General features: G+C 31.9%; 3 protein-coding genes across 16 annotated transcripts; all 3 read left to right on the top strand.

Annotated features, from left to right (window-relative positions):
* The first annotated feature begins 462 nt into the window (after positions 1-462).
* Positions 463-5,784, top strand: LOC129891712 (secretory carrier-associated membrane protein 1-like). The gene is made up of 12 exons (XM_055967166.1): positions 463-750; positions 2,919-3,029; positions 3,150-3,212; positions 3,462-3,495; positions 3,620-3,742; positions 4,319-4,381; positions 4,464-4,557; positions 4,703-4,748; positions 4,833-4,900; positions 5,117-5,165; positions 5,395-5,460; positions 5,539-5,784. The coding sequence occupies exons 1-12, from the start codon at positions 691-693 to the stop codon at positions 5,623-5,625; spliced, it is 864 nt and encodes a 287-aa protein (XP_055823141.1). The 5' UTR covers positions 463-690; the 3' UTR covers positions 5,626-5,784.
* Positions 5,785-6,715: 931 nt separating this feature from the next.
* LOC129891751 (pentatricopeptide repeat-containing protein At1g73710) lies at positions 6,716-12,661 on the top strand. Of its 14 annotated transcripts, none has more exons than XM_055967225.1 (7): positions 6,716-10,008; positions 10,138-10,262; positions 10,840-10,924; positions 11,018-11,074; positions 11,187-11,237; positions 11,499-11,893; positions 12,125-12,661. In XM_055967225.1, exon 1 carries the CDS (start codon positions 6,906-6,908, stop codon positions 9,948-9,950), a length of 3,045 nt encoding a protein of 1,014 aa, XP_055823200.1. In that variant the 5' UTR covers positions 6,716-6,905; the 3' UTR covers positions 9,951-10,008; positions 10,138-10,262; positions 10,840-10,924; positions 11,018-11,074; positions 11,187-11,237; positions 11,499-11,893; positions 12,125-12,661. The 14 variants fall into 14 exon arrangements, with proteins under 14 accessions (XP_055823200.1, XP_055823201.1, XP_055823196.1 ...); XM_055967226.1 differs by having other exon boundaries at positions 6,716-10,262; positions 11,499-11,602; positions 11,756-11,893; XM_055967221.1 differs by having other exon boundaries at positions 6,716-10,262; positions 11,499-11,602; positions 11,689-11,893.
* A 3,065-nt stretch (positions 12,662-15,726) lies between these two features.
* Positions 15,727-16,395, top strand: LOC129892320 (uncharacterized). The gene has a single exon (XM_055967888.1). The coding sequence runs from the start codon at positions 15,739-15,741 to the stop codon at positions 16,114-16,116; it is 378 nt and encodes a 125-aa protein (XP_055823863.1). The 5' UTR covers positions 15,727-15,738; the 3' UTR covers positions 16,117-16,395.
* The last annotated feature ends 10,410 nt before the right edge of the window (positions 16,396-26,805 follow it).

Below are 26,805 nucleotides of genomic sequence, written 5' to 3'. Positions count from 1 at the left end.
AAAAAACTGTTCTCCCGTAATTACAGGTAGAATACTTTTCCTTAAATTGGGAGCTAAAATTGGGCATTATTAGTCGCATCACTTTTTACCTTTTCCCCACCTTGTGGTTGAATGGTGTCTTTATCTTTTCTTCTTTTGTGGCATTTACTATTAAGAGTTATTTAAGTTTTTTTCTTAACGTCTCACTTAATGAACACTCAATAATCAAAATAAAAATAGTGATAGATTTGGAAGGAAATTTTTTTTAGTAATAAATAACATTTTGTTTCTGATATATGGAGTATATATTTACTAAGTTAAGATTTTTACTAAAAAGTGAACAGTAAGGGGTTATTTTGTTGGTTGAATGTGATAGATTGCATCCCGTAAAATTAGTAAAATAATTCCAAAAAGTAATTAATCTTCATATGCGGGATAAAATATTATCCAACATTTTTATCTCTGTATGAAAATGAAAAAATAGAGTGATAAGCTGTATAAAGCCTTTGTCTCTGCTGTCATCCAGTGAATGAATAGCTAGCTTACCTTGTAACGTGCAGTGCAATTTCTACTGCCAAAAAGAACAAGAATATTTAAGCTGAAGCAAATTTCTTAAAAAAAAAGTGCATACATATTGGAAATCTAAACCCAACTTGTTCAAGATTCAGATTTTCAGGTTTTTTGCACATTTCCAGATCTGTGGAATAGCTGATGGCTGGGCGTTACAATGACAATCCTTTTGCTGAAGAAGATGAAGTGAACCCATTTTCGGTATATACCCATAAATTCACTTTTTACTCTTCTTTACTGCTACTAAGTACTAGTACTATCTTTTGTGAATTTTTTTTGAATTTTTTGGGTTTTAACGAAATGGGGTTTTGAGGGGGTGAATTTCTTGTGTTAAAGACAATTTTTTTGCAGAAAGTGAATACTGGGTGTGGAGTTTTGTTTCGTTGGTAAAGATTTCTAGATCTGTTACTTGCATTTTGGATCGTGTTTTGAAATGTTCTGTATGAGCTAGAATAGTTCTGCTTCTTTTGGATTTGAGAGCTATTTGAATTTCACTGAATGAGCTTGTAGTAGTTGAGCTATTGGAGAATTGAGCTGTGACTTGATTTTTAAAATGAGAACTATGCAAGATGACAATTTATGGGTGGGATTGTTAGAATAGTTCTGCTTCTTTTGGATTTGAGAGCTATTTGAATTTCACTGAATGAGCTTGTAGTAGTTGAGCTATTGGAGAGTTGAGCTGTGACTTGATTTTTAAAATGAGAACTATGCAAGATGACAATTTATGGGTGGGATTGTTAGATAAGGTGAATAAAGTAGTTTCTGCAATAGAATTGAAATTTTTCTGTGTAGAGTGATAGCAGATTAAGGGTGTGTTCGGTATGAAGGAAAATATTTTCTAGGAAAATAAGTGGATTTATACTTATTTTCTTGTGTCCGGTACACCAACAAAAAGTATTATTCGAAAAACATTTGTGTATAATCTAGACAAATAATATGAGAGGAGTATTATTCGAAAAACATTTGTGTATAATCTAGACAAATAATATGAGGGGAGTATTATTCGAAAAACATTTGTGTATAATCTAGACAAATAATATGAGAGGTGGATGGGGTCTACGTGGTTTGGGGTGAAGATGAGGTGTGTTGGAGGGTGGAGAGGACACTCAATGTGGAATGCTACTTGTTTTCCCAACTTCCATTAGGCATTCTTAAGGAACTTGTTTTCCTAGAAAAAAAAAATTCCAAAAATTTAGACCAACCTAACATGAGAAAATCATTTTCCCCCATTACTGAACACACCCTAGAAGAAAAAGTATCAGTTTTTCAAGCAGAGGAGGAGGAGGATGGCAATTTTGTTGTCTTTGTGCGTCGCAAGTGCCAGAATAATACAATGAGACTGCAGTCTCAGAAAAAAAAATATTTGGGATAATAGTATTCTGTATAACATCTTTGGGATAGTTGGTTGTTGACCTTGGTATATATGGATATTTTGCCCATTGCTGATTTAACTTTGACAGAAAAAAACCTTAGATGTTTTCATTTGTATTTTGCTCTTTCCCACAAATTATTACTTGAATCATACTTCCATTTTTTTAAAATAGTTTTTTATGTGCTTTGTATTTTTCTTCGTTTTAGGACCGAGTACCTCTATGAAAGGGTCAATAGAACTGGTCCATTTTATATGAATGTGATAAGATTTTCTTCAAAGTTCTCAAGAGTTTTCGCATTTGAAAACTGAGTTGCTGAAGAAATGGAAAAAGCAATTCTTACATTTTGCTTGAATTCTAAATAATCTTATGTAATAAAGGTGTGAAATTCTTCTAACATCAAGCTTCATCTCTCGGGAAAAGGAAGCAATACCTGCTCGAGTCTGGATCATCCTAGTTAGCCAGTGTAACAGTTTACCGCCAAAGAGATATTGGGATTTTATTATTGATACTAGTGTCTCCACCCAAGTATCTTAATCCTAGCTTCTAAGGCCTTCTGATGACCTGTAAATGCATTAACAAGATGTAAGTGCATTTGCAACTAGTGTGGTCAGCAAAATGAGGAAATAATTTGTCTCCTTTGCTATATCAAAATTAATTTTGTCTTCACACAAAACTAGCGAAATGTACAACTAAGGGCTGATGTTTATGCATTTGTGTTTTATTTATCACCTTGTCCTCTGTCCACGATGTAACTTAAGGACTTCATTGACATTGTGATTATCAGTCTAGTTTGATTTGTATTCTGAAATAATTGGAGCAGGAAATTTTCAATCTCGTAAAAGCTGTTGATTTGTTTCTTATGTACATACTATGCAAAGCTTCATCTTCATTGTTGAATAGTGAGAATATCCATTTGCATGTTCTTTTTAGTCGTAGTAATGATACATGGTACCTCACTTGTGCATTATGGCACTTAGTACTTACTAAATTCTGCAGAACAATGGAAGAGTTCCCGCTGCTACAAACTTGAGGCCTTCTCCTCTTCCTCATGAACCCGCTGGCTACGATCGTGGTGCAACAGTTGATATTCCTCTTGATGGTTCAAAGGTAAATAAAATGATTTAATAAATTGAGTTTGTACCTTTTTCTTCCCTGTGACTATTGTACCTGTGTTCATTTGGAGTATAGGTTTGAGTGATCATGTCTTTTACTCATATAACTAATCAGGACATGAAGAAGAAAGAGAAGGAACTCCAAGCTAAAGAGGCTGAATTGAGAAAAAGAGAACAGGTGGGTTGTTACTCTACATTGTCTTGTGTATCTTCCACAATAGAAAACACAATCTTTCGTCAAAGTTCTTTTTTCTATTCTATTGCTTGTTAATTATGAAAGTCGTGTAAGATTATCTACTACCAGATAATTATTGTTGTCTAGCTCTAGATGATATTATCTCTTATTTGGTTCAAGGTGCTGCGGGCTGTCTTTTTCTTTTAGGCATTTTATACATTATTAATTGTCAATTTTATTGGTTTCGTATAGGAACTTAAAAGGAAGGAGGATGCAATGGCAAGAGGTAGTTTTCTACTGTTCTGTATGCGTGCTTGTCTTTACAGTCTTTGAACTAACTCAGGGGTTTTGCTTTTTTCTCCGCTAAGTGCTAACTGACTTTATTTCCAATCTCTCATTTTCCTTTTCAGCTGGTGTAGTGATTGACGACAAGAATTGGCCACCCTTCTTCCCCATCATTCATCATGATATTGCAAATGAAATTCCAATTCATCTACAGAAGCTGCAATATGTTGCATTCACTACATTGTTGGGTATGTCCATATGTCTTCCCTATAAATATCTTCTCTATGGATGCTATTAATGCTTTTCACTTGATCTTTCCAGTAAGTAATCTTCTACCTTATAGGTTAACCTGACCTGGAAGATTTTGATGCATATTAATATTATTCACTACTTTAAACGTGTTCTCTATGGTATTCCAAGCTACCTATTTGCATATAGTAGCATTTATTCTTCCAAGGACTTTAAAACATAAACTCCATCAACATAAACTCCATCTTTTAGAGAAGCATTTTGTGCAGATGGTTTTAGTGACACTTGGATTAAGAGGGTCTACGATTTCCTCTAAGTGCCTGCAATTGTCTTTGAAATTTGGGGTAAAGATTTGGAAGTTATACTAGTTCATATCACTGTAGTTGTACATCTCAAATCTACCAGTTCAAATTGAGATAAAAGAGAAGGAAGGAAATTTTCTAGATGGTTTTTGTTAGAATGATTCAGGAGAGTCATTTTCCTTTTATTGTTGAATCAGACTACTTTTTTGTAACTGGTTTCTTTAGTTAATGCTCATATGGTGGTTGACTGACATTGGACATGGTAAATTGCAGGTCTGGCAGCCTGCCTTGTATGGAACCTTGTCGCTGTCACCTTAGCTTGGATCAGAGGACAAGGTTGCGCTGGAACTTCATTTACTAACCCTTCTTATTCTTTTGTGAAAATTAACCATCTAGGGTTTACATTTTGTTGTTGTAGGTCCAACTATCTGGTTGCTTGCTGTTATCTACTTAATATCAGGTGTCCCAGGAGCCTATGTATTGTGGTATCGACCTCTCTATCGTGCAATGAGGTACATATTTGTGCTTCCTTAGGTGAAGAAATAGTTGTGTGCTCACCTATGGGAGGGAATTGATTATATTATTTTTCTTTTTATGTCTGTAGTATGATTGTCCCTTCCAAAAGAGTCTATATTCTGATATCCATTTTGTTTGCAGGACTGACAGTGCGCTGAAGTTTGGGTGGTTTTTCTTAAGTTACGTGGTAAATACTACATTTCCTTTTCAGATTTTCTTTAAACTGCTGAGTTATTTATTGAGGACTCTGAGTGCCTTTTTTATCTTGTAGTTTCACATTGGATTCTGCATCGTTGCTGCTGTGGCACCTCCAATTTTCTTCAAGGGAAAATCTTTGACGTAAGTTCTTTTTTATGTTAGAATGGCAAATGGTTGCTGGTATAATATGTTTCTTGGATATGGAACCAGTTGCATTACATTCCTGTTCGAGAAGACCATGTTTGGGGCTGTTGAGTTATATTTAGTTCTTTTAGCTAATCTACATTTTCATTGATAATTTTATCTATCCTTATCTAACAAAATGATTCATTCTTGTTTCCTTTCCTTGTTTAACAGTGGTATCTTGCCTGCAATTGATCTTTTAGGCTGGCATGCTTTGGTTGGGGTAAGCTTTCATATATTTGTCTCAAAGTTTACCTTTAAAAGCACTACTGAGTCGTATATTTCATCTGAGTTCATATTCGTGCTATCTGCTATATCAACAAATCTTGACTTTTCTTTGTATTCTTGACCCATTGCTTTTAAAAGAATCTGATGAGTAATTCTTTTCCCATGAAATCATACATTTTGCTTGTAAATTCGCTTCATATCTTAAACATGGTTTTCCTTTGCAGATATTCTACTTCATTGGAGCTGCATTCTTCTGTCTTGAAACACTGATCAGCATATGGGTTATACAGGTATAGAGTCATCTGCCTCTACTTTGGTTGGTTTTGTGTCACCCCAAGCATCTTTCAATTTTGCTCCACCTTATGCAGCAAGTCTACATGTATTTCCGGGGAAGTGGAAAAGCTGCGGAGATGAAGAAAGAGGCTGCAAGATCCACTATGATGGCAGCACTATGACGATATTATTGTAGGGTCATTCGAGCATATGCAGTTTTGATTTTTCGGGTTTGTTAAATTCTTTGATTGCTTTTATCTAACTTGGATACCTGAGTGATGCAAATGTAATTCTGGAGTACATAATGATATCAATGAGTAACACTTGCCCTTTCTTTTCGACAGCCAAATTCATTTAAGATGCTTGATAGTTTCCTATGTGTGTGTTTCATGCTGTTCATTATGCTTTGAAAAACAGGACTAGAGCAGATGAAAGATACGTTTTGGATAGATACGTTTCTTTTTTACTTCCTCTGCAAGAAGTGAAATAATAAAGGCAGAGCAAGAGTTGAATGCATAAGGAACACCATGTAGTTCTAATTTGTTCATTGTGTAATCTTTAACAATATAAAACTAACAAACCATTTTTCTTATTACAAACCAAAAATTCATTTTATTAACATTGCACAAATTGAAGACAAAGACCCGCATGTTTTAGAACCAGTATTAAATAGGAAGTAAAATACAAACCTCAATAAAGAAAAGAGGAAGTTAAAAAACAATTATCCATCAACTCAGAATTCAGATGCACATAAATGTCTTCCCCTTAAATCACTATACATATTCTCGTAAATTGTGGAAATTTAAATAACTCGGTTAGTTGATTATCAAAATTTTTATTTTATCGGTGAGAGTTTGATTTTTCATTTTGTAATCATCTCACCTATTTTCTTTTTGTCTATTCCCAAATTCATTTATTTTTAAAATTCTCATAAATCAATTATCCTTGAAAATTTTCTTTTCCATGATCTCTCATTCTCTTTGTAAATATGTTCTCTAATTTGTCCATCCAAATTCCTAACCAATCTTTGCAAAGTTTCAAGAGTCCTTTAACCAATATGGTTAAATGTAAATAGCACACTGATTTGTAAAGGCTTTTTGAAGTAATATTTCTGAAGAAAAAGTTGGTGCAAAACACGCTAAGATAAGTCGTAGTTTTGTCTTTTCTTGAAAATAATAAATAAAGTTGTGAGTCTATTTTAGTGAAAGAAGATTTTTGCTTCAAGAAGTCCCTCTTTACTCGAAAAATCTTCAACCCAGCAACTTCTTTATTTCAAATTATTTCTTAAAAAAAAAAAAACTCTTCAAAAATACAAACTTAATTTAAACACCTTTTTTCCTTTGGAATTATCTTTCCCTCTCTTTATTTCTGGCCGGCAGCTTCTCTTTTTCCTCAGCTATTACAGTTGTTAATGAGTTAATAAATTTACTTATTTTCTTGTTCATCTGTAAACAAGCAAAAAATGGTGCTTCAAACATACACTTCCATGTTGATTGGAACATCCTATGAAACTTCAATTCAAGCTCAAGCTATTTCTTCAGCTCAAAACCTTAATTCCCATTTCAATTTTAGGGTCTTTCTAGGGTTTAACTTACACAGTTTTACCCAAAGACAAATCTGTAAATCTCAACCTTCATCCAAAACTGACCACCCATTACACAGAAATATCAAGATTCTGCAACCCCACGAGCAAAAACCTCAAGGAGATGATAAAGATAGGGTTTTTGTAGGGTTTAAGCTTCAGGGTCATTCAAAGGCTGAAGCTTTACCTTCAAGAACGGTTGTTAATGGTAAAAAGAAGGGATATGGAGGTATTTTACCTTCAATTTTGCGTTCTTTACGCACAGAAAGTGATGTTGAGAAAACCCTTAATTTGTATTATGGGAAGCTTAGTCCTAAAGAGCAAACTGTGATTCTTAAAGAGCAAAGTAATTGGGAAAAAGCTCTTCGGGTTTTTGAGTGGATGAAATCGCAGAAAGATTATGTTCCTAATGTAATTCACTATAATGTTATACTTAGAGCACTAGGTAGAGCTAAGAAATGGGATGAATTGAGACTTTGTTGGATTGAAATGGCGAAGAATGGTGTTTTTCCGACGAACAATACTTATGGAATGCTTGTTGATGTGTATGGGAAAGCAGGGTTGGTGAAGGAGTCTGTTTTATGGATTAAACATATGAAGTTGAGGGGAATTTTCCCTGATGAGGTTACAATGAATACAGTTGTTAAGGTTTTAAAGGATGCAGGGGAATATGATAGAGCAGATAGGTTCTACAAGGATTGGTGTACTGGGAAGATTGAACTGGATGATTTTGATTTGGATTCTATAGATGACTCTGAACCTTTCAGTTTGAAGCAGTTTTTGTTGACTGAGCTTTTCAGGACCGGAGGGAGGAATCCATCTAGAGTTTCAGAAATTGAGAAAACTTGTAGGAAACCTCAAATGACTGCCACCTACAATACTCTGATTGATTTGTATGGAAAGGCTGGTCGATTGAAGGACACTGCAAATGTGTTTAATGAGATGTTGAAATCCGGTGTGGCTTTGGACGCTGTAACATTCAACACTATGATCTTTATTTGTGGAAGTCATGGCTACTTGGAAGAGGCGGAAGCTTTGCTGAACAAGATGGAGGAAAGATCGATATCTCCGGACACTAAAACATACAACATCTTCCTGTCTCTTTATGCTAATGCAGGTAAGATTGACAGAGCGATTCAGTGGTACAGAAAGATAAGGAGGACAGGACTTTTCCCTGATGCTGTGACTTGTAGGGCTATTATTCAGACACTATGCAAGCAAAATATGCTTCAGGAGGTTGAAAATGTGATTAGTGAAATTGAAAGTTTAGGTATGTATATAGATGAACACTCTCTTCCTGTTATTATGAGAATGTACATCAATGCAGGGTTGATCGATTGTGCAAAAACGATTTTTGAGAAGTGTCAACTGAACGGCGGGTTCTCATCGCCAGCTTATGCTGCCATCATCGATGCGTATGCTGATAAAGGACTTTGGGCTGAAGCCGAGGATGTGTTCTTTGGTAGAAGAGACAAGTTTATTCAGAAGAAAGCAATTGTAGAATATAATGTCATGATCAAAGCATATGGAATCGCAAAGCTATATGATAAAGCTTTCTCGCTCTTCAAGGGAATGAAAAGCCAAGGGACATGGCCAGATGAGTGCACTTATAACTCTCTAATCCAAATGTTCTCCGGGGGTGATTTAGTTGACCAAGCCAAAGAGCTCTTAGCCGAAATGCAAGGATTGAAATTTAAACCTTCATGTTCTACCTTCTCTGCACTAATTGCTAGTTATGTGCGCATGAGCAGGCTTTCTGATGCTGTTAATGTCTTCGATGAAATGTCAAAAGCAGGTGTAAAACCAAATGAGGTTGTTTATGGTGCTTTAATTGATGGGTTTGCTGAAGCTGGTAAATTTGAAGAAGCTATGCAGTATTTTCATGTCATGAATGACTCTGGGATTCAAGCTAATCAGATAATCTTGACTTCAATGATTAAGGCTTATAGTAAGCTTGGATCAGTAGAGGGAGCGAAAAAATTGTATGAGCAGATGAAAAACTTGCATGGAGGTCCTGATATCATTGCATCCAATAGTATGCTAAATCTGTATGCAGACTTTGGAATGGTCTCGGAAGCAAAAATGATATTTAATCATTTGAGGGAGAAAGGCCAGGCTGATGGTGTTACTTTTGCAACCTTGATTTATGCATACAAGAATATGGGTATGCTCGATGAAGCCATTGAGATAGCAGAGGAGATGAAGCAATCTGGACTTTTAAGAGATTGTATGACATTCAATAAGGTAATGGCATGTTATGCCACAAATGGGCAGCTTGTTGAATGTGGCGAATTGCTGCATGAAATGATTAACCGGAAACTTCTGCCAGATGGAGGCACATTTAAGGTTTTATTCACAATATTGAAAAAGGGAGGTTTTCCGGCGGAGGCAGTTAGACAGCTCGAGTTGTCTTACCAAGAAGGTAAACCTTACGCCAGACAGGCGGTGATAAGTGCTGTTTACTCTGCAGTAGGCTTGCACACATTTGCAATTGAATCCTGCAGCGTTATCACACAACCACAATTGGGACTCCATCCCTTTGCTTACAATGTTGCAATATATGTGTATGGAGCTTCAGCTCAAATTGATGAGGCACTAAAAATATTTATGCGAATGCAAGATGAAGGACTGAAACCAGATATTGTCACATTTATTAATCTTGTAGGTTGCTATGGGAAAGCTGGCATGGTTGAAGGTATAAAGCGGATATATGGCCAGTTAAAATATGGACACATTGAGCCCAACGAGTCATTATACAATGCAATCATTGAGGCCTATAGTGATGCAGGCAGATATGACCTTTCTGATTTGGTTAGTCAGGAAATGGAACTCGATTTAGATGTGAAGAAGCTTAAAGTCTCTGAATCTGAAAGTGTTGTGGATGAAGTTTCTGAAGTTGGTGAAGGAGAAGATTTGGAAGGTTGATAAACCCATCAAGGCTAAGCATGACCTTGTGCTCAGTAGCATTCTTGACATATCTTATGTAATTTCAATTGTCTAGCTTCGATTTTGTGCCCTTATATGAGCCTTGTTTGTTATATAATTCGAGTTGAGTTTTTTGGGCTTAGTCAGAAGAATTGGAAAAATGAGCATGACCATGTTTGGTGTGAAGGTGAAAGAAGGAAAAGAAGGCAAAAATGGACAGCCATCTATTGGTCTTGTTTATCGAAATCCATTAGCTAGAATTGGTTTTCCTCCAGCTTATCCTGATTTGTGTACTGCTTCGCAACTCTTTAGGTAACATTCCCTTCAACTTCAGCTAGAAACAATGAAAAAGAATATTTTTTTAGCATCTTTTGAACTGAAAACTGTTGAATTGTGTGAACATCATACAAGAACATGAAAATTCTTCTTTATTTTTTCATTTTTATTATGGGTGGTGGCGTAACTTGAATCCAAAGACCTCGAAAGCCCAAGCTGTTAGAGAGTCATACATGCTTTTATTTACTTAGTTACTTCTTCAAAGAAGAAAGGGACAAAAGACAAGTCCTATTAGATTTTTTTGTTTGCTCTCTCCATTATTTCTGTATCCAATGTTAGTAAAGCATAGTTCTTTATCCTTACTTCCAATTTAGTTACGCAGATTGAAAGGAAAAAAGTAAACAAAATTTTTTTTATCAGCAGAACAGCTGTTGAAAAATATCCAGGGAATAGAATGCGGGGATGGTGTAGTTTTAAGGGTGGAAAGATGAAGTACAATGTTATCTACTTGTCTGGATTTCTGTCATCCTTAGTGTTAGTGGAGTATTAAATATTTCTCTGTAGTTACTCACTATCTTCCTTCTCTTTTTTTTCCCTTTTTAAAATAGTTCAGTCCTTACAACTGGAAAACCTACAAAGAAGCTTATGAAGAGATTTTGTAGACTGGTTCTGCATTACGGGCTCACGGTATTGAACATGTAAGCAATAGGCTCACTTAGCATTTGTATCAGTTTTAGCTTCTTAAAGAATGTCATGTACATCAAGTACAATAATATTTGAATGTGCATCAGGGTGCTCGAATTGGAATTGATAGAGCCAATTGTCCTCAGTGGATGGTGGCAATGGAGGTTAGTCTATGTTTTTGACTGTGTAATCATAATGTGTTTAGTTTTGTCGAAAGAGTTATCCATTCATATCATTTGATAATTAAGGCAATTTAATTTGTTTTCAAGCTTGCAGTGCCTACAGTTTGATATGTGTCCCTCTCTATGATACCCTTGGTAAATAATGGTTCGTAGTCTCCCACTTATATTATTTGTTTGAATGACAGCAGCAATGCTGGTCTTGTTTTCACAATTTAAAGGTCATTAAACTCACTAAATAAAAACAACTAAATTATGAGGTCAATATCAAATTTTGTGATGTCCTGGAGGGCATTAATTGAGAAGTAGCAGCTGAGCTACTGTTTGTAGATCAGTTCATGCTAAGTTTGGTGTTTGCCACCTGAGAATTTTGTTTCTCTCTAACTTCCATTCCTTTCTGCTGATGTAGGACGTGGCGCTGTAGATTTTATTATTGAACATGCTGAGATTGATATCGTGTTTATTCAAGATAAGAAAGTGAAAGAAGCGAGGATCATCTAAAGCACCTTAAATGTTTCTTCTGTTTCACTGCTATTGACCTTTCCTTGATTTGGATATTTGAGCTATATGATGATCTCTGGTCCATGTTTTCTTTGCAGCTTCTTAATTCAGAGTGCATACATACTAAACACCTGAAATGTAAATCTGCCCTTCTATTGGTTGCAGCTACCAGATTGACAATTGTTATCGAGTTTGTTTGTGGTTGCTGTGCTCATATGTTTCACTTTGCTACAGCAGGAAGAGAAGGATAAGGCAGTTTCTATGAATATTAAACCATACTCTTGGAGTGAATTTCTCAACATGGTAATTTACTAAAAGTTTCTTTAGCTCATTCTTTTACTATATCTTCTTTATTTGATCAGTGTTACCATTGAAATGCTCCACTAGCACTATTGCACCTATGGCCTAACACCAATGATTGGAGCGCAGAAAAACTTGATACTTTCCAAAGCAAGAACAAGGGATTAAGGGGTGATCTATTGCTTTCAGGGGCTGTTTATTTTGAAGCATATTTTACAACTTTTGTTTTTCCAGGGTAAAGAGAATCCGTCAGAGCCTTCACCGACATAATGTACAATCATGTATACTAGTGGAACTAGCGGAGAACCTGAAGGTGTACTATTGACTCATCAAATTTGCTCCACCTTGTGCAGCAAGTGTACATGTATTTCCAGGGGAAGTGGGGAGGCTGTGGAGATGAAGAAAGAGGCTGCAAGATCGACTATGATGGCAGCACTATGACAACATTATTGTAGGGTCGTGTGAGCATATCCAATTTTGGGAAAGCTGGCATGGTTGAGCTGTAAATTATGACCAAGTTGAAAAGGGGTATGTTAGGTCTGTGCTAGTTAAGATTCATGTTGTCTGGATCTATGTTATAGGTGAAAAAAGAGGTAGGGTGATTAGCATGAACTTGTTTACTTGTCTCTACCTACACAGGAGTCCCCAAATGTAAACTGAATAGGGAACAAGCCATGATTTCTATGCATTCAATTGAGAAATTAAGGAACCGGACAACTGTTCCCTTTTGTTCTCCGTGAGACCGGAAATACAACTAAAAGTTTGAAACGCAAGTACCCCTCCGTCTTATAGCATGTTTGGTCAAACTTTTGTTGTTAGAAGTGTACTTTTTCTAGATAATTAGTTTATGTTTGGCTAATCAATTTGAAAAATATTTTTGTATTGTATTTGAATTAACCCAAAGAATGTGGTACTTGTACAACAAAAAGAGGAACATGGCCCCTAGCCACTTACCTAACTATTTGGTGGTGTCGAAACATTGCTTAAATTCTAAGGTAAATGGTTTGCCCCTTTCTATCACCTTTGCCGCTAGCTGTCATATGGAATTAATAACAATTATTACAAAAATATGATGGATATTTCACGTATACTAATATAATTTATTCGATATATTTCCATGATTCAATAGGTTCGTTCAGTTATAAATTAAAAAGATAATCTCGAGATTAAGAAAATGAGCAAACAACACAAATTTCACTAGTTTAAGGTATAATTACATGTCTTCACTTTAGTTTTTGAAATTACTTTCTGTCACATTTACTCAACCAAAAATATGTATCTGACACACTCAAATACATGTATCTTGGATACATGCGAGTCAAATTAGGTGTAATTTGTTCCAAATGCATTGTATCCAAACGTGATTCGCATGTATCTAACATAGACTAACTCTAAATGTATCTAGTGTAATTCGCATGTATTCGGGATACACCAACCCTCTATTTCGGCTCTCTCTCTTTGTATTTGTATTTCATAATGTATCCGGTATCAATGATACACGTATCTGACTTGAAATCTGAAGTAGTGATGTATCTGACTTCAAATCTGATAAAAAAATTTAGTGAGACAATACATAATTATTTCAAATTATAGATTGAATTAGTATTTATGATTGGAATGTTTGTGTAATTAAGTAGTTAGAAGAGATTGGAGAAAGAAAGAGAAGTTGTAAAATTTTGTACTTTGGGCCATACAAGTGAACCTAATGTTAGATGGTGATTATTAAGGGGGGAAATGCCCCTAATAAGATTTGTTTCATATTAGTGCCTTCTTTTCTATAGTTGCTTCAATCAATATTAAGTCTAACTACGCTTGCAACTGATTACTTATTAAAAAAGTTAATAGGAAATGAAAAATTGTACAACAATAACTGTTAATAAACATTCCCTTCCCGCTCTGAGTTTGATCGACTTGTCCGCACGTCTTTTTTTAGAAAAGAGGTCAAGGAGCTAAGTGACTCTCAAAAGTCGTATGTTGTATCGCGTCAAGAAACACTCGAACTAGAAACTTCTGATGAAGGATCCCTTGAATTAAACCTAATGTATGTAAAAAGTAGAAATATGTTTATGTTATACAAATAATAAACTAAAATCCCAACTTGACAGAATGTTTCCTTTCTTGCTCCTAGTTAAGAATGGCCATGGAATTATTTGAGACAAACAAATTGAATAGTGCTTGTGAATGTCATGAAAACTCAACATGCGTATATTAATTGGTTGATGCAGACCCAATAATTGGACCCTCGTCCACTGAGTTGCCAACCCAATAACAGTTCAATATACGATCACACTGGCCCAACATAAATGCAATAAGGTCCACCTGTATGGCCCAGATTTCTTGGCCTGTTTCTTCAATGGTTAAGATCTCTATAAACCTCAACTTGTATTAATTTCACTTACCAATTCTTGGTCAAATATATTGGAATTTAATATGTTTTTGTTGTTCCTTATTTGAAATGGTAAAGAAGGGTGCTTATACTATAAAAAGAAAAACACTATACGTGGTCTATAATAATTTAGGTTGCATTCTTGAAAATACTTATCTGAATTAAAAATTAGCATACCTACTTTATAAATGATATTTAATTGCCTAATTACTTTTCTGTATATCTGGAAAGTGACCCAATGAAAGATGTTGGGTTGGATTTGGGGAGGGTGAGATAGGGGGGGTTGTAAATATACCTAAATGTTATTAGTTTTGTCTCTATGATAAAAGTTATTGCATTGAACTGCGATTATGATGAAAATTTGTATTAATCGAGTAATAAGAAAAACAAGAGAAAAATGAAGTTTTTCATTCTACGGAAAAGAACAAAACATGCATGCCCAAAAATATCGAATTTGTTTTTATGGTTATGAATATTACAAGATGAAAAATCGAATCCCTCAAAGTGAAAATTTAGGTATCCAAACAACTGAGTTACTACAAAATAAATTCGATTTTAACTTGGAAGCCAAAACTCTTCTAAATTGTCGAATTTGTTTTATGAATATTTTCCGTCAACATATTGGCTACCTAAAGCCTACATCATTAATTTTAGGGGAAATCTTAAGTCAAAAGAAAACTATGTCGGCTTAAAGGAGCCAATAAAAGCTGCCGATTTAACTGTGGTTTTAGTTAAAACTTGAAAACAAAAAGTTTTTTAAGTTGGGTTGAAAAATAGTTTATGAAATTTGAAGTTTTTGCTTGGACATGTCCTTTCATTTGAATTTTTTGTTGAAGTTTTTTTAGTGAAAGTAAAATTTCACTCAAACATTGATGTAAAAAATAATATTTTTTATTTATTTTAAAAAATTTACTTTCAAAATCTATGACTAAACGGGAGTTTGACAGATAACAATCATAAACTAAATTTCATTCATTAGGATCATTGTCAGTCCTTCTTTCTAAGAGGAATTAAGATCTTTTGGCCACTTATAATATGAACAGAAGAAAACAGTCTTTTTAGATTTTTTTAAAAATGATTATCATAAAATTAAAAGGAAAAAATGATATTGGCCTACAAATCAATTCTCTCATTTTTTTTGATTTTTTTTTTTTTCATTTGGTGTCTGGTATCCACATTGAAACTCGACTATTCCAAATTTGCGCCGCTCTAGGGCTCCATTCGGAGGGAAGCGCTACCTAGTAAGAATTTTTCATAACTGCTCAATTTTGAAACCTCTAATTAATGGAGAAACAATCTCATTCACTGCACCATATATCATTTGCTTGTATTCATTCTATTATTTTATAACATGAAAAGTAAAACAAAAAATAAATATAATCATGTAGATGTTGACCAAAGTTTTAAAAAATGTTTATCCTTAAATTCAAATTGGAAGTCATCAGTGTGCCATGCCACAGTAATGTCCCAACTGTCTCTGCTTCAACTTTTACTGTTTGCTTTTCCCAATTTCATGCCTATAAATACCTTTCCATCCTTCCTCTCATCAATCAAACCTCACCACTTAAAACATCAATTTTCTCTCTTTGTTCCAAACATTATAAGCAAAAAATACAACAACAACAAAAAAAAAATGGTCTGTTTTTGTTTCCTCGTTGATCAAACAAAACAGGTGTGCAAGAGCAAACCCGCCGCCGGAACATGTTCACGTTGCGGCGGCGGTGCTAGTGTAGCAGACATGAAGACTGCTACAAGGTTTTGTTATGTCCCTTTTTACTGGAAAAATTGGAGAGCTATTGTATGTACGTTTTGTGGTGCAATTCTTCGCTCTTACCGATGAATAAGTCATGTTAGTGTCCCATATTGGTTGAAGGAATGAGACGTAATCTTCTAATAAGATTCTTAGCTAAATAATTTTTGGGGTTGAGTTAGTGTTCTCTCGTTTAACCGGATTTTATTATTTTCTTTCCTTTTTTCTTCTTATTCTTTTTTCTTTGAGGGATTGATAAATTTTAGATGATGATTTAATTTTAGTATTTTTTTTATTATTAATGTACTAACAGGCGCTACTGTAAATATATTTGGGAATTAATATTGGATCTCTGTTTACCTTACAAAATTGTTCTTTTTGTATATTTTTCCCCTTTTTTATTTAGTGTCATTCTTGGATTTGTCTCTCATAAGAAAAGAAAATAGATGAAGGAATAAGCATTTTTCAATCTATGCTAACGTTTAACTATATATTTTGATTAAATTTTAAAATTTTATCTTCGAATACATGTTTAGCTATAAACTTTGATCTAATCTTCAAATAACATTTAAGTTCTGAAAAACTGGCTTGAATTTTTGCAACTTCCACTCAAAAACTTCTAAATTCTTTCCACGTAAAATGCATATTCAGATATAATTTTTAATTTTCAAGTTTCAATCTTTTCTTTAAAAACTTACTCTTACTAGGTATTTACACCGAACAAACAAATATATAACATATGATTATATATAAACTTTCATGATAAGTTGAATTGATTTAGTATAAATATTCAGGTGGGAATAAATATTTACCTGTAGTACCCTTGGAAAAACAAGACTATTTTTATTGTTGTTGAATAAGGTTTAATACTTTCAACTGCCAAGTATGAGCTGGGAATTTGCATATTTGGGCTAGCTAGTTCCAGCAAGGTAATTTACTGCTCTAAACTAAAAAGGTACAAACTACAGAGTACTAACATCCAAAATAAGTATATGAATTAAACCAACAATTCAATATCCAACAACCAACATAACCCAGTTTTTTTTCTTTCTTTTTTTTAATCTTAAACAAAGGAAAAAGTAACCCCCAAAATAATAATAATAATAATAAATTGGTACTGTGTAACTAAAAATAGTAGTAGTAGTAATAAAGAAGAAAGGGATAGGGTCAGAATAGTAGAAAGAATATGTATGGTAGATGTTAGCTTAATTAGTCAGGTAGATCACATGCCAAGTGCCTTGCAACTTAAACAAATATAGCTGTATTTTGTTGGCACTCATAATAAATGCACTTTAGTATATACAATCCTCCCTTTCTTTTTTTTTTTTACCTTTGAACACAACTTTTCTGTTCAAAAGGTAAGAGTAACATCTCCGAACCTTTTTATACTTCACTTATAAAATTATATAGAATTAAAATCAGCTTGTTAGCGCAATAAAATCAATGATCTAAAGTCAAATATTTATATACATTTTATTTTTTTATAGTCTATTTGTGAAATTATATAAAATCAAAATCAGCTCGTCAGCTCAATAAAATCGATGACCTATTGGCAAATCTTGATGAGAGACTTTCAATCTTTGTGTTTTCTTAAATGAAGTTGTATATACTTTTATTTGAAGGATATTTTGATAAGTTTTCGAGATGGAGTGTTTTCATATTTTCATTGGCTAATGTTATTAATTTTTACTTCCAAATAAAAACACTAAAAATATTTTCAAACTTCAAATTATTTGTTATGATATATCTCATCTCATCAAGAAAATAACCCTAAATAGAAAGCATAAAGATTGATGATTATGATAATGATAAAATGTTAGTAGATAGTCTGAGTTTTTTTTTTCCACAAAAGAGCTTAATTGGTTTTAATGTGGAGCACCTTACCTGCTCTTTCTTCTCATTATTATCATTAGTCAATTTTATTACAACTGTTATTTTATTATTTTTTTATTTTGGTTATCTTATTATTTTTATTGTCAATATATGTTTATTAAGATTTTCATCATAGTTTCTCCATTCATGTACCTTTCGGACCTCTTCTCAACTTTTTAACATATAGAAGAAGTGTTTCTATAGACTCCCTTCATTTTTATTTGTTTGGTTAGTGTTTACTTGAGAGAAAGTTTAACAAAATAAAGAAAACGTTTGAATTTTATGATTTTAAATTAAAGATATGCAGATCTTGTTATCTTAAACATGTTATGTAGAAAATTGAAAATTAAACATTGTCAAAAAAATATTCTTTTTAAACGGACTAAAAAAGAAAATAAGATAAACAAATTGAAACGGACGGAATATAAATTAAACACAAAAGTTCTCCTCTTGTTTACTAGCGAGGAAGAAATGAACTTTATTCTTACATTTGAACTTTATGAGGCTTGAAAAGGTGAAAAGAAATAACCTAGTATTCTTACATTTGAACATTCATATTTTTTTTCTTTAATTTTATAATCATGATATTCAAAAATTACGGACGACTTTTTATGCATTTCAATTAATTTCATTTGATATTTGTTATCTTCTATTATGAATTAGAATAGAGATCAGATAATTTTGTTCACCATAATTTGAACAAATGAAAAATGAATTACCAAATATATTTACATTTGAACTTCCCCATGTTGGTAAATAATACCCATAAAATCCAATTTGGTTTATAATTGCACTTTACTCCAATCCATGGGTCGATAGACAATAGATTTGACAATAAATAATCTTAGTATATACCAACATCATGCGATAGAGATTACTGCCAGCCAAACATTTTTCATTAATATTCTTGTTAGTGGTCCTTTCAGATTAAATACTAATATTTGCAAATAGTATTAGTGCTGTGTATTAATTTTTTTTAAGGCAATAATATTTAAGTAAAAACTATAGAGATCCTCTTCCCCACTTACTAGTTATTAAAAACTTCGTGTAAGGGGAAGTATGATATGGCTTTAAGAGATAGAGACTAGTGCAACAATTGAAAAAAAAATCACTTAATAAATTAATAGATCGAATAATACATTTAGAGACTGAACCTGATATATCTCACTCTTTAGAAAATATATAAATATAAAATGAGTTAAGTGGGTGTGGGTAGTATTGATTTAGATTAGTAGGATTTTATCTAATATTTCCTATTTTAGAATGGGATTTCAAATGTAAAACAATGAATAAAGTTATACTATGAAAAAAGAAGATACACGGTTTCTCTTTAATGACTTCATCATAATTGGACCAAACAAAAGTAAATATATAAGAAAAAAATATATAGAAAATAGGAGCATTTATAAGTATTCCCTCAGTCTTTGTACTACGGGACTAAATTAAATTAAATCTTGGATTGGTTCAAATTACGGTCACCGCTAAAATGCTACGTCCTTTTATAAGTATCACTTTTAGTAAAAATTACGTCTATTAAAAAATTAATAAATATAATATATAGTTTATTAAATTACTCCTATTTAATAAATGTCTTTTGAAAATTAAACATTGTTAAAAAGGTGAAATATAAGAATAAAGTTGAAAAAATATACTAATTTCCCTCTAGTTCATATTAAGTAAGTTGAGACTTTTTTTCATAACTCAAAATAAGTGAATTACTTAAAGTTCAAAAAAATCATTGAGACTTTTTCTTTTCTTCATATTTATCCTTCATTTAATAAGGTTCTTAACTACTTTATTTTCTAGGATTAGAAGGTTCATAGGAAAATAGCCTCTAATTTATGTCCTTAAATGTTTTTTTAAGGAATATGTCATCTAACAATTCACTTAATATGAAATCAGAAGGTATTTATTTTGGGACAAAATCTATTTACTAAAATCACACTTATTTTTCTGAATAGATGTTATAATTTCATTTCATCCTGTAGTCAAAGTGGCGGTAAGGCGGACATTGATTTTGCAGAAAGTCTGAAAGAATGAAGTGAAACGGATTCGGTATCATACGCCGGCTCATTCTTCAACAGGCACGCGGTCAGTGCCCACACTACGTCAGAAAATCTTCGTCTTCGATCATCCTCCCCTCCCTTTTTCAGAAGATCGGTATGCAAATGATGCATAATTATTTTCGTATTGGAGGAGAAAGATAGAATACCTTTCTTAGTTAGCCCATATCCCCTCACTCGAGTTCTTTGCATTACTACATACTTAGTATTGTAAATTTTGATTAATGATCCCAAACCCCACTTCCCCGACATGAGAAGATTTTTGTTCATTTATTTGTTTTTCTACCTGTTATTTTGTATTTGTATTGAAGTTTGATTGAAATCAAATTTTTATTGAAAAATTTCTTATTGAGAGTAAAGTACATTCTATTAAAATAATTTTATATTTAGTAAAATTTGAATTCGAAACTACTAATAAGTAATAAATAAATAATTATCACTCCCCTATAACACTCTAGGTAGATTTTAGTTTGATGATGACAATTAATACATATAATTGTGTCTAAGACCAAACCATTGTTTAATTGTCTTTACTTTTTGGGTCATTGTATACTAGTGTAAGATAAACAACACTTGACGACATTAATATAATTTACATCAAGGTATATATATAAATATATGTATCTATATATAGTCTATTGCTAAACTTAACACAATATTATTAATGTTGAAAACTTTCTATATCAAGAAGTTCATTACATCCTCCGTTTTATATTAGTTATAATGTTTATTATAAATATTTGTCTCAAAATAATTGTCAATTTAAATAATCAAAAGAAAATTAATTATATTTTTCAGCTTTGCCCTTAACATTAATTATTCTAGAATTAAAAAGTACGTAGATAAATATAAATTAAAAATTAATAAAGGGTATATTAATCAAATAACGCTTCTAATTAATTTTTTAAAAAAAATTTATACAAAATTTTATCATGACAATTAAAATAAGATAGAGTGGGGGAGTACTTCAGATCACTTTCACGTGGGGGATAAATTACACTTCAGAAAAGGAAAGTGGGCAGTACCAATTAATTACTTTGAGCCCGTTTGAATAGGCTTAAAAAAAGTAACTTTTATGTATGAAGTGCTTTTAGAACTTTAAAGTGCTGAAAGTTATTTTTATAAATAAGTAGTTGAGTATTTGGATAAAAGTGCTTAAATGAGGAAAATTATGTGAATTTTAGGATTAAAAGAATAAAAAGGGTAGTTTGAGAATTTAGTTAAAATATAAGGGATATAAAAGTAATTTCCATGGTCAAAGAAAATGACTTTAAGCACTTAGAAAAAAAAAGTTAGGAATCCTAACTTTTCATTTTTGACTGACTTTAAGAACTTTCTGGCTTAAAGTTAGCATTAGGCAAACACGTCCAAAAGCTGAAAAGGGACTTTAAGTTGGTTTTGACTATCTTAAAGTCAATCCAAACGGGCTCTTTCTCTCTCTCTCTCTTGTCATCATATTAATTGTTGCCATTATTATAATTAATTGTCTTAAATTACGTATTAATTTATAAAATCAAAATATGATTAATTGATTTTTTCTTATGTGACCTTTGCAATTAATTTTTTTATTAAAAAAGTATAAACAAGTTTATAATATTTCAAAAAAAGTTTTTTAAGGAGTAAATTAGAAAAATTATTTCTCTTATTTATGATTTTTTAAGAACATGTAAACGAAAAAATAGATAACTAATATGAGACGAAAAGAGTAATATAGTGGGTGGTGTACACTATTCAAATAATATTTCATAAATGAGAAGCAAGCTAAGTCCTTTTTTCTATGTTGATCATATCATTATAATTACTCACTACTAGTATAACTGTATAAGTCCTTCTCAACTTAATGAAATCCTTATTTCTACAACACGAATATGTGGATGACAATTTATCAACTCCATTTATAGAAGTTTATCATATAGAAAATGATCATTATATATATATATATTGCAGAAATGGGTCAATTGCTTGTCTAATTTACACTGTGGAAGAACTTGAACATGACCTCATTTGCAAATATTGGAATATCAATCTTCTAGATAGATGTTGATGATAGAGGGCTCATAGTATCTATTAATATTGCCTACATTTTCTCATTTGCTCTGAAAAAGTGTGAATGGAGACTGGACGGAAGAGAAGGAAGTTCTCATGTAAAGTCACAATACTTAAACGGTTCGGGAGACTAGGAAATAGGTCGAATAAACTTTTCCCATCAGACTAGGTCCTTCATTTAATTATTTTGGAAGTCTTCTTCTTGAAATATCAAAAAAATAATTGATTAATTAGTATTTCAAAAGAAATAATAATTGTCCACGACAAATTGGAGTGCTTATGGAGTGATGGGTTGCCATATTTTTTGTTCAATTATTACATGCAATTTACGTAAAGTTTTTTTGACTTTGTCACTATATATATATATATTGTTACGTCAACTATATAATATGATGGATATTGTATAATGTCGACAAAGAATAGTAGAGTAATAAATACATGAATGAAACGGTGGCTCTTTAAAGGTTTCATCATAATTATTGGACCAAAAGAGATTAAAAAAGAACAGGCTTTTAGTCAACAAATTCGCTCTCAAATTAATCTTCAACTACAATAATAATAATAATAATAATAATAATAATAATAATAATAATAATAATAATAATAATAGTAATAATAATAGTAATAGTAATAATATTAAAAAACGATTAATACGTCATGGCGAGCAACAAAATCTGAACAAATATTTAATTCCAAAGACGTGGTGTTGGTTTGAAAATATTTTTTATGTCACGAATTGGCTTCTTCCTAACAAGATATTGTATGCACCTTCAGCTAGCTTTCATCTAGTTGTAAAATTCTTCCTTTAACCTCAATCATACGTATCATAAGTTTTTATAAATTTATTTTTAATTTTATTTTTTAATTTATAATAAATTAGTTTTTATATATAAAAAAATCTGACAATATTATTTTTTTCTATTAAACTTGTAAGTAACCATAAGAGATCATTTCTTCTCTTCAAACTAAAATATTTAAATTGAAAGGGGAGGTAGGATCAATATTTAGATAACTATTGTGATAAATCATATGATTCAAAATTAATTGCCTAAACTTCAAGGAACTTTTCCGTCCAAAAACTTCTTTGGAAAAAAAAAAGAAGAAAAAACTTTATCAACTTTTTTTTAAAAAAAACTTCATTTCCAAATTCACTAGTGATCATCCTAACCCCCAACTAACAGAAGATGTTGACATATGATTTGAGCCCTAATTAATTGACTTTACAGACCAATATTACGTAATCTACAAAACAATGTACTTGACAATTCAAACAAGCAAGTACTCTTGCAAAATCTAGTATTGATTAGGTGCGAATCGAGTCAGGTATTTGACAATTCAAACAAGCAACTACTGTTGCTAAATCTAGTATTGATTAGTTGCGAATCGAGTCAGGTATCAAACAAGCAACTATTCTTGCTAAATCTAGTATTAATCAGTTGCGGATCGAGTCAGGTGTTTGACGAAGAGTGAACATTTTCTTCATAGTTATATTAATGGTGTGCAAAATCAAATATACATTTATAAAATAACTAATTGATGATATTCTATTTTTAAGGACTTCAATGATCACTATCTCATGAGGGGTCTAAATACTTATCTTCCTTCGAAAATAAAAACAATTAAAGTGGGGATTATTTCCTCAACGAATTAACATAACTATCATTCTATAGTGGTTTATAATTGATCACACAAGTCCTTTTCAAATTAATTAATACAATCTTTAACCTCTTTTAATGGTAGAATTTTCTCCATGACTCCAAATCACTTGAAAATTTGAACATAGACATAGTGAACTTTAACATAATGTTTTTTGAGTCTATGTTCAAAATTTCAAGTAATTTGAAACTGTGGGAAAAATTCCACCATTAAAGGAGGTTAAAGTTTTGAAACTGTGAAGAAATTTTAAGTGTGTCTCGTTGGTTAGGTTGGATTCGAGCTCAAAATATATTGGATTTTGATGTCTAGCTCGGAGGGATGCTAATATTGAAATTTGAGATGATTTCATGAAAAATTGAAGAAGTTGAAAATTTGGAGTTCTTAGTGTTCTTCGTTTGTTCTTGAAGAAGAAGAAGCAAAAAGAGTATATTTGATTCAAAAGTCCAATAAAAAATGTTAAAAGTTGTTTGGTGGTTTTGCAAAATCGAAGTTAAAAAATAAAGGTATAGATGAGCCTTTTCTCAAACGGCAATGACATAGATGAGTCAAACTTTTAACGAATAGCATAAATAAGCCTTTTCTCAAAGTTTGATGTCATATTTGAGCCTTTTTCCTTTATAATATTGTATATGCCATAAATTGTATGTTCCAAAGGCTTTAAGAAAAGATGAAAATTGAAAAATAATTAAAATCAATGTACTTAAACATTCTAAATCTGTACTCCAATCATTTGTATTAAGATATTTCTCAAAAGATGATTTTTAATTTTTTCGTATTTGGTTGGTCAAGTTCTTTTAAAAATAAATTCATTCAAAAAGATTGTCCTAGTGGAAGTAGAGAAAAAATAAGTTCCACGAGTGGCCTTCCATCTGAATTGTGTCCCTAGCCATCCTCTAATACACTTCATCTTCATCACACCTTTAAAAACCCCATCCCCACCACCCCTACCCCTACTCCCCTCCTCCCACCACCTCTTATATTATTTGTCTAAATTATTAACAAATATTTTTAAGACAATCATTTTATTTGCATAATGAACACAAATCAATAAGTAAAAAAACACCTATTTTTCATGTAAAACATTATCCTCCATAATGAACACCCCTAATTTTGTTAAAATGGTTCCTATCTACAAAAATTTCATTTTAACTATACTTAAATAACCTTAGAGATTGGTTAATTAGATCAGTAAAATTTTGCCCGTACTCACTGTTTGCGCCGCATGTTCATATTACATATGTACCATGATTAAGTCACAAATTAAGGTAAGATAAAGTGTTGTGTATTTATTGGATTGGTACCATAGTTAAGACTCTTGTGATCTTTGTTTCTTTTTCTTTCTGTTCATAGTTATAACTTATAAGTGACGAGCTCGTTTGGTAGAGGGACAAGTTATTTGGAATTAGTTATTCAGGGATTAGTTATCCACCCTTGTATTGTGGGATAAAATTAATGCTACAATTATGTAATAACTTATTCCAAGCAAACATAAGACAATCTCATTCTAAAATTAATTTCGAGATTAGCTATTCTTTATCCCTTGTACCAAACCCTAGGGCAAAATTCTCTAAAATCATGGATACAGATTATTGGGGTAGTTGGGCATACATAAATCCGACTAGTTTAGGAGTTAATTACTTATAGATACACTCTAGTTTGCATTATTACGTATCTTACCAAATTTTTGTGCGTTCAGATAGATTAAGATACGTCTAGATACATGTATCTCAGGATATATGAGGTCAAAATTAGGTGTAATTTGTTCTAGATACATTGTATCCAAACAGATTCACATTTATCTAAGATACATAACAAATCTCACTCGACTCTCTCCCATCTCGCTCGACACTCTCCTATGTATCTGGTATCACAGATATATGTGAATCACACCAAATACATACAAATATATGTGAATCACACCAAATACATACAGATATATGTGAATCATACCAAATACATACAGATATATGTATCTAGTGTGTATCTAGTGTGATTCACATGTATCTGGGATGCATAACGAATCTCGCTTGCATCTCTCCCTATTTTAGTGTATTTGGTAGCAAAAATACATGTATCTAAGTGTATCTTCCTCAATATATTGTAGAAAACTTTTTGTGTGTGTATATATATATATATTATTATTTTTTATTTATTTTTTAAAAAACCCATGTATTGATAAATTTGAAGAAAAAAAATGAATAGAAAATAGAACAATATTTAGCTCATTTAATATAGGGATTGTTGTAATAATTGGGAAATGAAATAGTGTTTAGTTAATTATATTCTTTTATTTTGTTGTCTCATTTATATTATGACGATTATCATGAACCAGCATTATTATTCGTAAATTTTACTTTTTATTCCCCTTTCACTATTTTTATTCTCTCATTATTGAATATTCTAAAGTCTTTCAAACAGTCAAACCTTTTATATTATGCAAAATCTATTATTGTGTAGGTCTCTCTATGAAATTTGGCTTTAGGCCTCAAACTTGTTGTGACGGGCCTAATAAGATACATAATATTTTTAAAATATAGATAATAATAGTATATATAATAGTAAAGTATATCTAATTATGTAGTTTTTCCTTTTCTTGTATCTCCCTGTCAAATGACCTGCTTCAAAAATTGCAATGGGCCAAGGAAGTGCACAAATAGTCCATTTCTGGGGAACCGTTTAAAACATTGGTAGGATTGTATATATTATTTAAAATTTAGTCAATTTTTAAAATTAATCAAAATTTTGATAAAATTATGTTATATTAAACATAGAAGAACAAATCATCTAATATGAAGTTAGGCTTTGCTTGAGGTTAAATTTTATACTAAAGACATATTCATCTGATAATGAAAGTTGAATAAAAGAATCTATACTTGATATACAGTTTATAAACATTTGTCTCATATTGTTCATAACAAATGGACAGGAACAGCTAGAGATCCTGTTAAACTTCTCTAACTTAAACGTGTGTTATTATTCAGAGAAATTTATCTATTAAAACGATTCAATCAAAAAATATTATCATAAAAAAGGTAATTAAAACAGTGATATACAGTGTAATATTCAAAAAAGATGATTAAAATTGGGACACACATGCTCTTTATTTCGTCCAACTCAATTATTTTTTGAGTATTTGCATCTT

This window comes from Solanum dulcamara, chromosome 6 (genome assembly GCF_947179165.1).
Source record: "Solanum dulcamara chromosome 6, daSolDulc1.2, whole genome shotgun sequence".
Lineage (NCBI taxonomy): Eukaryota > Viridiplantae > Streptophyta > Magnoliopsida > Solanales > Solanaceae > Solanum > Solanum dulcamara.
The sequence above is the reverse complement of the archived record's forward strand: the minus strand, read 5'-3'. Positions and strand labels throughout refer to the sequence as shown.

What these genes read in the sequence shown, in the direction of transcription:
- LOC129891712 (XM_055967166.1), top strand. Translation starts at nt 691, where the DNA reads ATGGCTGGGCGTTACAATGACAATCCTTTTGCTGAAGAAGATGAAGTG. An exon ending in AGCTTGGATCAGAGGACAAG is followed by an intron (nt 4,382 to 4,463) that starts GTTGCGCTGGAA and finishes TTGTTGTTGTAG; the next exon opens with GTCCAACTATCTGGTTGCTT. An exon ending in TTCAAGGGAAAATCTTTGAC is followed by an intron (nt 4,901 to 5,116) that starts GTAAGTTCTTTT and finishes CTTGTTTAACAG; the next exon opens with TGGTATCTTGCCTGCAATTG.
- LOC129892320 (XM_055967888.1), top strand. Translation starts at nt 15,739, where the DNA reads ATGTCCCAACTGTCTCTGCTTCAACTTTTACTGTTTGCTTTTCCCAAT.
- LOC129891751 (XM_055967225.1), top strand. Translation starts at nt 6,906, where the DNA reads ATGGTGCTTCAAACATACACTTCCATGTTGATTGGAACATCCTATGAA.